Source organism: Grus americana, chromosome 1 (assembly GCF_028858705.1).
Source record: "Grus americana isolate bGruAme1 chromosome 1, bGruAme1.mat, whole genome shotgun sequence".
Lineage (NCBI taxonomy): Eukaryota > Metazoa > Chordata > Aves > Gruiformes > Gruidae > Grus > Grus americana.
Window position 1 is genome coordinate 132,205,653 of NC_072852.1, and position 14,051 is coordinate 132,219,703.

Below are 14,051 nucleotides of genomic sequence, written 5' to 3' on the forward strand. Positions count from 1 at the left end.
ATATATAAGCAGATTCTTGAAGAAATAGACACCATAACCATGTACAGTTATTGCAAGATGCATTGCAATGAAACAACCTATTGAACAAACTTGCTCTCAGGCTAAAGTCTTACCTTCATACAAGCTGTAAAATTTAACAGCTATATTAATACTACCAAAATATGTATTTGTCCAAAACTGAGGACACAGCTAATGTTTTGAGGAATAAGGAGTGTGCATTTACCAAGAAGTTCAGATTCTGCATTCTCCAGAATACAAACATAAAGATGCAACAGCTTCAGTTGAAATGTAGAGATAACATGTTATCACCACAAGATCAGGTGGTCAAAACTCACACATCTCATTTTACTAAGTGCCATTTCATAGCATTCCAGAACATTCAGAAGTTCTATTGCCCATGTAACTTACAGTAAAAACCTCAACTAGTTCATGATCCATGATTCAGCATTAAACTGCTTTAACACAAACTACAAACATAAATTCACCAATTTTTCTTCTATAGACAACTCTATCCTTTGGGTCATAAGCACTAGATAAGAGGAAAAACTCCACATAAGTACAAGCCAACTTCAGAGCTGTCATGGGTGGAAGAAAGTTCTTCACATCTCACTGAAGATGTCTATTGTGCTGAAACAAACATAAGGGGAAAAAGGCTTCTTCCCTCCTTTGATCTACACAGCAACACTTCCACAGTTGGTATATCCTCCCATCCCCATCTTGATTAGGGAAAGATCTAAACACTTTTGAAGAAAGGAAAGGGAAACAGAATAGAAAACCTACCTGCAAGCAAGGCAAAAGATCATTACCACACTCTTTAATTAATGGGGTAGTTTTTATATCTTAGAGCAGCTAATATAACTGTGGCTTACTTTCAATATACCTATTCCTACTCTTTCCCCTGGCAATTCTGACTCTTCTGCAGAAGCCAGTTACTGATGTAACCCTTGAATCCATGATACTTCAGGGAACTAAAGAAGCAAAGAGGTCATTGTGGGGGCTGGGTAGTATCCACAAAAAAAAACCCCACACTTTTAGACTGGTTTAGCTTCCCAATTCTGCTTGTGCTAGATCAGTCAAGCACAAGGCGTAAAGAAAATGGCAGGACTCTCTCATTTACTACTAGGTCACCATTAAAGTAGCTGAGCTGCATCATAAAAATCTCACTGTAAAATGGAAACTGGAAGACTTTTGCCATGAAACACTGTAGAATATCTTAGAGCACACCGTTTCAGAACAACTCCACTAATACCTTCCCCCTCTCCCCTCCTGCCTCTCCAAAGTGCAAACGCAGCAATGCTACAATAGGGACAGCACGAAGCAAAGCCCCTGGGGTCAGGAACCTCTTTCTCAAATCAAGCTATTGATAAATTTCATTTGTAGATGCAGGGAACTTCCTTCACACCTCTCTCCCTCCAAAAAAGGAAGAAGAAAGGGGGACGGACACAGAAGGCCAGACGCCTGGAGGCACGCCGGCCGGAGAGGGCCTGCCCCAGGGGCGGGTGCGCGGAGCGGGAAGGCCAGCCCGAGCTGGCGGCCTTGCTCAGCATTCACCGACTTCGCTTTGGCGGCCGTGGCAGCTCCCCCCCCACCCCCCCAGCTCCCATTAAACCTTTTCACCCATCTTGGCCGTTGAGAAACGTGGTGGTTTCCTCGGCTTCTGGCTCGAACATGCCCCCTACAGATAACTACAGAGTAAAGCTTTGAAACAGCCGGTGGCTCATCCAAAGCCGAGTTTCATCGCTAATCACTTCCTTCACGCTCTTGCTACGAGGTTAAAGCACCGAAGTGACAAGACGCTCATGCGTTGTACTCGCACCTTGCTTTGCGGGAATTACGAGCCCGTTTCATCGCCCCGCCTGAACCGCGGTGCGCGGGCAGCACTAACCGAGGCACCGAGGCGGGCTTCGCGGGGAGCCCTAGCCCAGCCGCTCGGAAACAGCCAGGCCCTCCCCCCAGGCCCGCTCCGCAGCACCTCCCGCCCGCCCGCTTCCCCCTGCCGCCCGCGGGGAAAGCCCACCCTGACTGCCGGCCGGAGCCCGCCGTGGACACCGGCCGGGGCGAGGGCACCTGCACCGACACCCCCCCCCCCCCGGCCCCCCCATCCCTGCACCGCCGCCGAGCCCCGAGCCGCGCTGCCCCCACCGCGGGGCGGCCTCGCTGCACGGCGGGCTCAGGGCAGGAGGCCGCAGCGGGCCGCCCGCCTGCTCGGGGCGGGTGCGGCGGCGCAGCGGTCCCGGGGAGCGCGGGGGCACCTGCCCGGTGGCAAAGGCGGATACCGAGGGGGAGACACGGGCCACACGACCTGCCAGGGCGCGCCAGAGGGAAGCCCAGGGGAGGGGGCGCCTGCGTAGGGCCTGGCGGGCGGGCTGCCGCTTCCTCGGCGGCGACAGGGGCGAGGGGAGGCGGGGCGCGACACACCGCCAAGCCGGGGGGAAGTGGGGGCGCTGGTAAGGAAAGAAGGGACGGGACGCGCCCCCCTCCCTCTCCTCTCTCCCGCCGCAGCGGTTACCTGTGGCGCCGAGCAGGAAGTCCAGGGTGCTGTGCCGCGCTGCTGCTGCTGCCATAGTGAGGTAGAGCCCTGTGCCATGCCTGGAGGAGGCGGCGGCGGCGGCGCGGGGAGTGCGGCGGAGGAGCCTATATGCGCGCGGGGGCTGCAGCCGCGCCGCGGGGGTAGGCGCGCGCGCCGCGCGGGGCGGGGCAATGGCGGCGGGGCGGGAGGGTAGTGGCGGTTGGCGGCCTCGCGGCGGGCGGGAGGGAAGCGGGGAGGGTCGGCGGCGGGCGGCGCGGGAGCGAGGCCGGCGGCCGCGAGAGGATCGGGCGCCGCGAGGGAGGCGTTTGGCTGCGGGGTCTGGCGCCGGCCTGGCTCGCGGCACCGCACGGGACCCCGCGCCGCCGGCGGGAGCTCCGCGGGGAGGGCACAGCGGCCGCTGCGGCGCAGCCGCCCTTCCCCGATGGCTGCGGCGGTTGGTGCCCGCGCCTCCCGCGCCGCCGGCTCCCGCCTCAGGACCCCGGGGCCGGGGCTGGTCAGTACGCCCGAAAAATACCCCAGCGAGCCCAAATTTGGTGTTAAGATTCAGTTAACCGCCAACTCCCCCCGGAGAAAATCCCTTAACGGTGTCCTAGCGCTGAGGCCGCGCATCGTCTCGCAGCAGCAATGCCGGCCTCGGCGTTGGGGCTGCTGAGCCGCCGCAGGGGTGCTCGTCACCCGCTGCCCTTGCTGGGCACGGAGCGGGGTGCTCTCTGTCCCCGCGGCTTCGGGGCGACCGTCAGCAGAGAATCCTTAAAGCCTTTCATTTCAAGTCATTATTTCTCATATAAAGGATAACTGCAAAATAGCCTGCTGAAGCCGCAAATGACATAAGCCACGTGTAGTTACAAACCCAGAAAAATACCATCTAGACGTAGTTAATGATAGGGCTGATGTTTAACTTTGTCGGTTACGACAAGTTTTGCCAGCTCTTGGTTCCTTTAATTTCTTTGCAGGATTGAGATCGAATCTGCACAGCACCATGGCATCAGTGATTTCATGTGATTCCACAATTAAAAGAAGTAATCATCATCGTGTAATCTACTGTGCTACCATGATTATTTCTGTAAGTTGCGATAACGTTTTTTCAGTGCAAGCTTACAGCATCCTTGTTTTGAACAGTACAGCTCCACATGTGCATCCTGAGCAAAGCAGAAACATTCACTGGAGATATGCATCAAAAGATTCATAGGCGTCTGCAGGTCTGTAATAACTACAGTTTTGTCAGCTGGTGTTCGTTTGACACCGCTGATCCCTGAGAGACATTTTTTTTTTCATGATTAATTAGCCAAAGCATAGGGCTTTCCACGTTCCCATTAACCTTCTTTGATCACATCCTTAATGTTACAGGGGATTACATCGTTCTGTTTGGGTAGACTGGGTATCCTTGTTGCCATTTCACCAGGAATTCTGCTTTTACTTAGTGCCATGCCCTTTTTTTTTTTTTAACCAGAATCAATGCTTCTTTGCAGCCATCTCTGATCTCTGCTGTTTTTTTCAGACACGCAGCTGCCACAAGACAGCCAGGACATTCCCTGTACTTTATGATCTCTTAGGTGTCTCACCTTTGCTTGTGGTGGCTGCAGTTGTTTCAGTTACCTGGTTACATAAAGGAGATTACTGGATTGTTTTTTGCTGTCTTAAACTTCAGTGGCAGCAAGGAACTAACCAATGCCTTTTGTTCAGTTCAACCTATTACATTATCTTTCCATTGTGGAATAGTCGGAAGAAGGTAATAGTGATGTTGTCACCTAAGTACCTTCAATTGTATTTGTTCCTACGTGCCAGGTGCCTAGCTAAATTATGCCCTTATATACACATGAGCAGCTTCACTGGCTTTACAGAAAAAAAAAAAAAGAGCACCAGTTTGTCATGCAAGTCTTTTCCTGGCATTAATTTTGCTACTTAAGGCCGACCATTCCAGACTGGCACTTGAAGCGGGGTGGAGCGTCATGTTTTTAATTAAATTTGCTACGGAAATTAGAAACAGAACAAACTTGTCATCTTACCATGGATGGGAATTTTATGGATAGTACTGGACTTGAACTGAAGAGCTGAAAAGGCTAATGAATTATTTCAGAAACAGTATGAAGTCTGTCTGTCTTAAACTTCGACTTAAAGGACAGTTACTAGCCATAAACAGCTTTCACAGCTGTTCATTAGGTTAGGTGGAGCTGCGAAAGCTGGCAAAACAGCATGAACAAATTCAAAAAAGGCGTATGGGTGGAAAAGAAGAGGTTCACGTTGGAAACATTGGTAGAGCTGTAGGAAAACTTCAGCAAGAGGAAGAAATCTGCAATATCAACCTGTAGGAGTGAAAGTGGACAGTAAATTACATATGGTCTTACAGAACAGCATATAACAAAGCCCATAGAATTTAAGCCTCTGTGTGAAGGATCCCATCGCTGAGGAAAGAACTAAATAGACTTTCTCTTCTACTTCTTTGGGATGTCTACCCTGTGCATACTACTTAACTAGGTCATGCCTGGGATATTTTTGGGAATCTTTCTGTTAGAAAATTACACTGAAGGGAATTTAAAGAAGAGCAATTAAAATAATTAAAGAGATGGAGGGATTGATTTATGAGACAAGATCAAAAGAGCTGGAATATTAAAACATGTTTCACAAATGCTGTGGAGTTTGGATGACATCACATCGTTAAGATTAGCACAGGCTATATGGAAAGAGTTTATTCTGTGTAAGATTACGTGCGTATTTTGAAACCAGTAGAGACTGCAAAAGTGGGTGCAACAGTGAGAAAAAGGTTGAGACACCAGTGTTTGCTGAGTTACGGAAAACTTTGGGCTGAAAAGCCAGGGCAGAGGCCCGACCCTCTACAGGTAGATTGGACAGATTAGATAAAAGACACAGGCTGACGGGAAGAATCTTGCACTCGAAAAAAGTTGGGACAAAGGCTTTGCATTGTATGCAACAACCTGCACTAGAGGTGCGTTTTAGCTTGCATCACTTCTGTTCTCCGTACAGGTCCATGGTGAACTGAAATACCAAGTGTTCCAAGTCTCAAGGTTTTTCAAGCAGATTATAACAGCATTTTTAACCACAGGCTCCCAGTTCATCTTCCCAGGCTACATTCACCTGTATGCATTGGTCTGAAAATATTTCAGCTACAAGCACCACAATCCAAAGTTCGTCTCAAGAATTAAAGTTTAAAATAACTTTTTCTCATAGACAGCTAAGAAATATCCTTTAACAAGAAGATTTTTTCCTTGTGTGTATGACCTTTTCAGCAAACTTCAGGTTGTTCTGAGGCCTACCTAGGGCGCAGTAGGATCGCTTGATGTTAGTAACCCTTTTTTTCCTGAATGGCTAAACAAGTTTCTAAAGTGATGGCACTTTTGAGACAGAACTTCACAAAGGTTGTGTTAGCACTTGCTTAGGAATACCTGTGTATCTCATGGCTTTGTCACTCATGAATAATGTGGTCATCTCACAATGCTAATTAAAACTTTGAAATCAAACACACCTATTTAAAATATACGCGCACGCACAGGTTCTCTTCCCATGCCTGATTCTGTATATTCAAAGTATTGTTAAACATAATCAATTTATGCTAAGCAGAGGCATTTATTCAGTACAATTAAATAAGCAGCAGAACATGTACAAACATGTAACCCTATGCTGAAGCGACTTCTAGAAGATAGTACCAAAATGGGAAAAGCAGGGGCTGCAAACAAAAGAGGCTAGAGTTTGATGCAGATGCTTGGAAGCAGTTTCATCACCTTCCCTGTTTATGAGTCATATTGGGTTAATTTTTTTCCCAGGCGTTTTTGGGGTTTTTTTTAAACACAGCTCTAGTCCTTTAGTATTTGCTTATACTTGATGGAAGTCATGGTAAATTTGGAGAGGTAGGAGAGGGAAGATAATATTTCATTTTAGAAAAGTATTATGGGGGGAAGAAGGGGTCTTGTAAGTTAGTGGTTGTTCTTAGAAAATGATTTGAGGTAAGAATGTGGTACCACAGTTATGACCAAAGATGAAGTTCACCTCTTTGCAAAACAGTGCATCTTATTATGTAAAACAATTTAATGTTTTCTAGAGGTGAACATCTGTTTAATACAGCTAAGAAGACTAGAACTCAATATTCTAATGAATTTACTTCTTTCATTCTTATTTCTACTTTTGTGTCTGAGCATGTTACTGTTTACTAAAACAAATACAATTTATCTCCCTCTTCTTGGATGCTCACAATCAAATGTGTAGACTTGCTGGGGCATTGCTCTGGAGACTTAAAAAAAAGATAGCAAACTGTCTCTTTCAAATTAAATTTAGGCAGTGTGGAGCTTAGATCTTACTGGAAACCATGAAAAAAATCTCTAACTTTAAAAAGAAGCATATCGAGTTGAACAAGGAAACACATTCAAGTAGATTGCAAGATGAGTTAGGATTAGTTGGGGGTTTTTAAGTTCTGCAAGGACCCTGGAGAGTCAAATTATATCATAGGATGTAAGACTTCTCACAGAACAAGAGAACAATTTCAGGAAGTTTTAGCAAACTCAGATAAGAGTTAATTGCTTAAATAAGTGCTATCATAAATTATAGCGGCTATTATACACTCTGCTTTTTGAGAGCCCTCTGCTGAATTTTGGCCAGAGTGCTGCGTTTGAACCCTTAGGATGGGATTTCCTTTGATCCAAATAGACTCCAGTCTGCCTCTTTTGAGCAGAGGTTATTTGCCATGGAGCTGAAACCTCGGGTCCAGTGGCCCCAGGATCCTGTTCACCCTGCACACCTTCTGCAGGGACACCCTACTTGTGTTAGCACACTCACTAATCAGCTTTCAGGCTTGACAGAAACTAATGAATTATTTTCATAACACTGAGAAGTAGCCATGGAAACCATGGACAGACTATTCCTTACCTTTGCCTCCCCACCAGCATCCTCTTAGCCCAGGGTCGTACCTCTAACTTGCACATAGTGAGTGTTTTGCGGTTTGGGGGTTTGATATTTTTTTTTTTTTCCCCTAACTGCCAAAACACCGCAGGCCTGACAGAGTTTCTTTCTATGTTCCTCTATAGATGTTTGACCATAAAACAGCATTCTCCAGAATCCAAACTACTATTTCCTCACTCCCAAACCAAATACAAGGAAAGGCTAGATGAACACTGCTTTTCCACGCCAACCACAGTCTTGCCCATGAACCCATCACATGATGCTGCAAAATGGGGTCAAACTCTTCTTTAACATCTGTGTCATCTCTCAGAACAGCTATATCCTATAAGCAGTCCCTTTTGGTGTTTGAAAATAGCCCCTGAGAAACCTCTTTATAACTTTTATCAGATGACCTCCCCCACTCCCTCTTCATTCCCAGTCATCATCTGATCCCATGGCCACCTCGTCAGGTGATCCCAATCCCACATCTGATGATCATTATCTTGGATAGCAACCAACAGGCTTGCCTGGCATGTCCACCTTCTTTATCATGCCTGTCATGTAGTCTGGGTATACCTCTTCAGACATCGATAGGGGTTGCTAATACTAGTCATCCTTTATGACCTAAGCTATGGAAGTTATGTTTGCTAGCTGCATCAACTTGTTAGAATATCTTAACCACTCCCAAGTGGTGACTTACAGACCCAGCTACAGGACACGACCTGTGGTTCACAATGAAAAGGAACATAACAGAAAAAAAAAACCCACCCAACAAAATTGGATTCTGGTGCCTTGTTTCATTGTATGTAAAGCAGAATGATGGTGAGCTCAGGCAAGGTCAGAAAACCGGGGGTGGCTATGTGCAATGTGGCTGGGACTTTAGGATAGCCCTCTCCTTGTTTCCATCAGCGATAGAACATTTTCCTCTTACCATAAGATAGCTTTTTTCTGTTCTCCTTCCGTTTTGTCTTCAATTTCCTAATAATTACAGTCATGAAACCAGTAATGCACAGTCCATTTTCCCAATCCAGCCAAGTCACAACATCTTTTCTACTGATTGATCATTTGCCACGTTATGCAGGTAACTTCAGAAAGAGGTTTGCCCCTGGATATCAAAAACCACACTGAACAGGTAAATGCCCTGTGTTTTTCATCACAGCACTCTGTATCCGGTAGACAGCATTCTCCTTTCTTTTGATCAAGATTAACAATTACAGTTGAAATAATGTAAAAATTAAATCAGACCAATGAAATCATTTAAAAAATGGTCAAGGAGAGAGGATTTCTTTTTATACTTTTTGAATCTCTGTAAACTAGGGGAAAATATACATGGGTTGATAATTTGTAACCCTAGCCTCACACAGCATGAAGGAAATACTATTCTTTCTGATCAAAGTGTTTATAGGGAGGGAGGGAAGTCCGGCACAGAGAAGAATGGATGGCAAGTTGATTAAAATTGGAATTATTAATTCATCCAGGCAGCATGAGGAGGCAGTAAAACAGATGACCAAAAGAGAGGCAATGTATAAAAAGACAGTGGAAAAGATGTTTTACCAGAGACCAGTAATACATTACTTTATATGCATGTTGTACAATACTGTTTCTCGTAAAGTTGTTCCTTTTAGTTATCTTTTCTAATTCCTTTTGAGTGATGATGCTTCTGTGCACTCTGTGAGAAATGCTGGTATATGATAATGTAATTTGTTTTCTTTAGGCTGAAAATGGTGAGAGAAATGCAGACTTCCAAAAAGAAAGAGAGCAAAAGAATTTCTTATACAAAAATCAAAACATCATTCATTTCCTCTGTCCAGACAAAATTAGAAGGAAAAAACCTCCCTTGATGAGAGTTATGTCAAAGCATAGGCAATGAAGATGACGGTTGCTTCAATAAACAAAGGTGTAAGATTGCTCGGCTACATAGAGGAAGTCTATTCATACAGGGTTCTATAATTTAAGGACTTCAAATATCTTATGCAATAGCATGCAATTATATTTTCTTTGTTAAAGTTTATTAATTCAGAGTCTTTTTGAGTGTATGAATCCTGAAAAGAACAAGTAGCTATTTTATTTCCTGTAAGTCCCCAATGCCAACTTTACTAGCATAACAGGCAAAATTAAAAATGTCCATAATTAGGTAGTCTCCTTCGAATTTCTGGTATGGAAACATTTTAATTTTTCAATTAAATCTTGATAGAAAGGTTGCTTTTATGACCTAAAGCAAATGGTGGGTCATTTAGTTTGGTCTGGCTCCTATGCTTTCACTGTTCTGTTGGAATTGTTGCGATGCAGGGGTTCAGTTGTAAGAAGACAAGAATGTATTGTCAGACCTGCAGGGTATCAGAAATCACAGTTAGGTTTCTCTTCTGATCTAGGCAGTGAAATGGTGGCATTGAGTTTGTACTCTGATGAATTCAAGCAACAAGCTGCTCTGTTCTGAGTGCTCATTTCTTCCTTCTTTTTCTGTTTTGCCCTGTTTTCAAGGGCTACATCAATCATAGTCTACAGTACTGTGTCTGTCTGTGCCAAAAGAGCTCAAGCTGGTGTCTTGCCAATGCCAAATGACATTGACTCAAAAAGACATTTGAGAATACTGACATGAAACTTCTGGATTATATTTTCTTCTGGATTCCTGCTTTAAAGTATACACTATTGTATTTCTCTTCATCACATATTCAAACTAACACAGCCCCGTGTAACAATAAACAATATCGAACTGCCAGCCTTTTACTGTTTGCTTAGGAAGTGTGTGAGAGCTAATGTGAAAGTGTATTAATTCATTTTTTGACCAACGTATGATGAATAACAGATTCTGCAATAAAAATGGTTCAGGAAAAGACAAGATACATTTTCCGTGTGACAGCTGCTTTTGACTATGTCAAACAAAGCCATAAAACTTAACTTTAGCCAATATGTCATGCAGACTTTTTGGAACAAAATTATGCAGTTGCCTGGCTCCATTCTTTCAGAAATCTTTTCCACAGATTTTATGACACTCTGACGTGGTTACGCCATGCCACTGAGAGCCGCTGACACAGGGAGCACAGGGCTCTCCTGGCAGATGAGACCAATTGTCCTTTGTGTCGTGGGCAGTTACGTGCAGCCAGACTTACCGTGAAGCCTTTGCTGGCTCCAGCGCTGCAAGAGCGTAGCAGCAGCGTACAGCTCTGCTTTCCCACACACTGTCCTGCACTGAAACTAGTCAGCTGGATTAAAAGACCTGGCCCTAAGAGATAAAAGCTTATCCTGTCATAAACCAGACGCGAGTAATGATGTCGGAGCGCCTCACGCCTGTCTGATCTGCAGAAACGTTATTTGCTGCAGCGCTTTCTAATGGTATTGAAACGAGCGCCGTAGGATTGCGCTGGGAGGAGCCGCAGTAGGGTTGCAGGAGGAAGCCAAGATGGTCGGAGGAAATACTAGTAAGCACCTTACCCTTTTAAGTATTCAGCTTCCCTGAAAATATGTTCTTGTCAGCATTCCTACTGTTGGATCCCTCCTTCCAGTTATGAGACCACATGATTATGATTTTGCAGGGTGAACCTAAGGGACTCTTTTAAAAGTTTCTTAAATTTCTTGAGAAGAGAGCAAGTCTATTACTACTATGGATATAGGACTGTTTGGACTACTGACCACTTGGCAACAAATTGGCTTTACTTTCAATGAGTTTTATTTTCCTATTGTTTTTCTTTCTCATTCATGAGTAATATCAAGCTAAAAATACATTAAAAAATTTTTTGCATATGTTTTGTTCAAAACAAAAATGGTACTTTTTGATGGGAAAGAGACCATAGTTTTCTGCTCGTAGGTAATATTTCGGGTCAAATTATATGTTGTCAATAGCATTCGCTTCAGGCAAACATCTGTTAGTGAGCTTCGCTTCTACCTTTATAATAATTCGTGGAGCCTAACTTTAAAGGATAGCGCATATGTTATCGGCAGGCTAGTCCTATTCATATGACATACATCACACATTGCATGTTTCATTGCCTGGATTACATGCAGTCTGTCTGAATGGTGATCCAAAGCAATGCATTTACAGTACACCCTTCTGTAGAACACAACTGTTCAGAGCTCTATTTATAAACTGTTTAGGAGTTAAATGTCTTGTAAGTGTTCCTGTCCATAAAAGCAAGAGTTCCCACTTCCAATGTATTAGTGAAATGCACACATTTATTCGCAAATCAGTCTCTGGACTGGTTTTATCAATTCTAAAACCCAGCTGAATCAATGAAATTTTCTCTTTTCAGCTGGCTTTCGGTCAAGCCCACAATCACTTTCCCTGTGTGCCTTGAATGTTTAATCGGTAAACACTGCAGGGAAAAATTTAACTACAAACAAAAATCTATCATCACTGCTATGTCGTAAACACATAGGGAAATTCCTATTTAATTTTCTGAAATTGCTTGCTTACAGCACTAAATATGTGGGATTAAACTGACTTTAAGAAAATGCAAACTGAGAAGCAATAAGATGCTTTTGGCCCTATGCTGCTTCTGTAGGATTTGCAAAGATGCTATCACGCAGCATTTCAGTTGTGCCAGGAATGAACTGGAAGTTGCTTGAGAAGAGATGGTGGGTAGGTAAAAGGTTGCTATAAAACCTTAAACCTCCCCTCAGGTCGTATTGTAAGCTGCTCAAAATAATGAATGTTAAAAACAAGTAATGCAACCGTGGTGCAAATACAAAAGTGCTGTCTAACTAACAAGGCAGGGAGATAAAAGACAAAAAAGATGAGGTACCTCTGTATGAAGGAGAAGCAATGGCTATCTATATGACCTTCCCTTAATCCTTACATCCTTTCTGCAGTTTTGAGCCCCAGTTACCTCTCCCATTCCCCATCTGAACATCCCATCTTCTCAGTTCCATTCTCTCTTCTTTCTTTTGTGTGATCATCAATTCGCATCTTTGCTGACTGGAGGCCTCCGTCTGTAATGCTCTCCCAATTATTTCCCCTCCGTCAGCCTGGCTTTTCAGTTGCCATGTGCTACTCCAGCGCTGCTTCTGTCTATAGCTCCTTGATACCTAATTCACCTTATTATCTTTCATTCATCTTAGCATCTTTATCTGTTATTTAGAAATCAGTGGGGCTTTTTCTGTCTTCCCATTCAAACTGCACAGTCGCTTGCCCAACCTGTTCTGAATGAAGCGCTGTTTGTTCCTAGATCTTTCTTCCTTTCCTCTTCTTTTCCTAAGCCATACTTTATTCTGTTTGATACTAGTCATTTCCATCCCCTCCTGCTGCAAGTCCTTTGTATGATATTCATTCCATCAGTTTCTGGCTTCTCTGCTGTTTACAACCTCTTTGTCTTGCTCTGCCTGCACTGGTGCTGACTTCTTGACTGAATTCATTTTCAAAATGCATACTGCTGTTTGGGTTTGGACTGTGTGTCAGAGCTCATGTTTAAGGGGTAGTATCTCTTCTGGACGCCAGTCTTTCCAGTGCACACTACTCTCAAATCATCCTTTCGTCAATACTGGGAGGCGTCCCCCTCCAAGCTAAATTACAACCTCAGAAGAGAGTGTTTCTACACAGAGAATTTACAATCCAAATACTGGCAATAAAAGGGATCGCTGAGCTGAGAGTTTTATTCAGACCTTGTAAAACAGAGTCCAATTTGTTAATGGTGGAAATAGTCTGCGACTTGGGCTGTCATCTCCCTGGTTCTCCTGGAAGCCAAACCAAGCCTGGGCAGATGTGGAGATTTTCTCAGCATCTGCCATAGTTACGTGGTGTCACAATTAAGGTGCTGCCAATTTTGATGACAGTGGTATTGCAGACTTTATTGTGAAGTGCAATCAACCAGTAGAAACTGGTTCAAGGACACTAAACCAGGCTGTTATGATTTCAGCTGTCCAGGTGGCTGGTGTGATTGTGTGTAACAGTATGGTCAGTGCCCTTATTGGCAACCGTTTTCAGTTTTTTCCAACCCCTTTCTTTTTCCCTTCGGTGAGAAATATTTCACAAACATTCACAGACGTAAACACAAATGTTAATGTGTAGTAAGCCATGTTTCTGGTGGGCAAGTTGGCTCCTTTCTGCTCTGTTGCATTGGAAAAGTAAATCCTTTAGAATGGGAATCTTAAAAACATACCCCGATTCCATAGTCCTTTCCAGAATCTTGGCCACATCTTTATATCATGCATGTTATGCTTATTCGCTGTAAGAACCTCTTTCTTCCTAAAGCAAATTACCCTTCAACGTGAATCCAGGTCTTACTCTAACATCTCTAATGCCCTCAGGGGAGAGAAATCATTAAGCAATGGATTGTATGAAAGTATATAACCTGGTATATACAAGCCGCTACTAATCCCTGGCCAGAAGTGCAGCCTTTCAAATAGACGCCACGGCTGGAAAACTGGACATAATTCTATAAACAGTCCTTCTCAGTTGTATCACCACAGTCATTTCCTTTAAAGAGAAGTAAAGAACAGAAAGGTTGACAAATATATTTGCTAATTAAGTCCTCATCTAAATCAAGAGTAAAACACACAGATGTCGTCTTCCTCCTTTCCTTTCTCCTGACTGCATAGGAATGGCTTGCTGAGAAATTCTCACTTTTTCATTTAAAAAACATGTTTTTACTGACAAAACAAAGGCAGGCAGATACTGTGAACTCTGCAAAGTGGTTCTGGA

The 14,051-nt window shown here is 44.0% G+C and overlaps 1 protein-coding gene and 1 long non-coding RNA gene across 2 annotated transcripts in view; one reads left to right on the forward strand and one right to left on the reverse strand.

The window, feature by feature from the left end:
- Positions 1-2,643, reverse strand: part of SMS (spermine synthase) — a 58,924-nt gene extending 56,281 nt beyond the window's left edge. The window contains exon 1 of the mRNA XM_054840375.1: positions 2,510-2,643. Within this exon, the coding sequence (XP_054696350.1) occupies positions 2,510-2,564 (55 nt within the window). The 5' untranslated portion in view covers positions 2,565-2,643. The remainder of the gene's footprint in view (positions 1-2,509) is intronic.
- Positions 2,548-10,151, forward strand: LOC129212168 (uncharacterized). The gene is made up of 3 exons (XR_008579089.1): positions 2,548-2,670; positions 3,484-3,593; positions 9,132-10,151. It is a non-coding gene; the product is annotated as an uncharacterized LOC129212168 (long non-coding RNA).
- Positions 10,152-14,051: the final 3,900 nt, after the last annotated feature.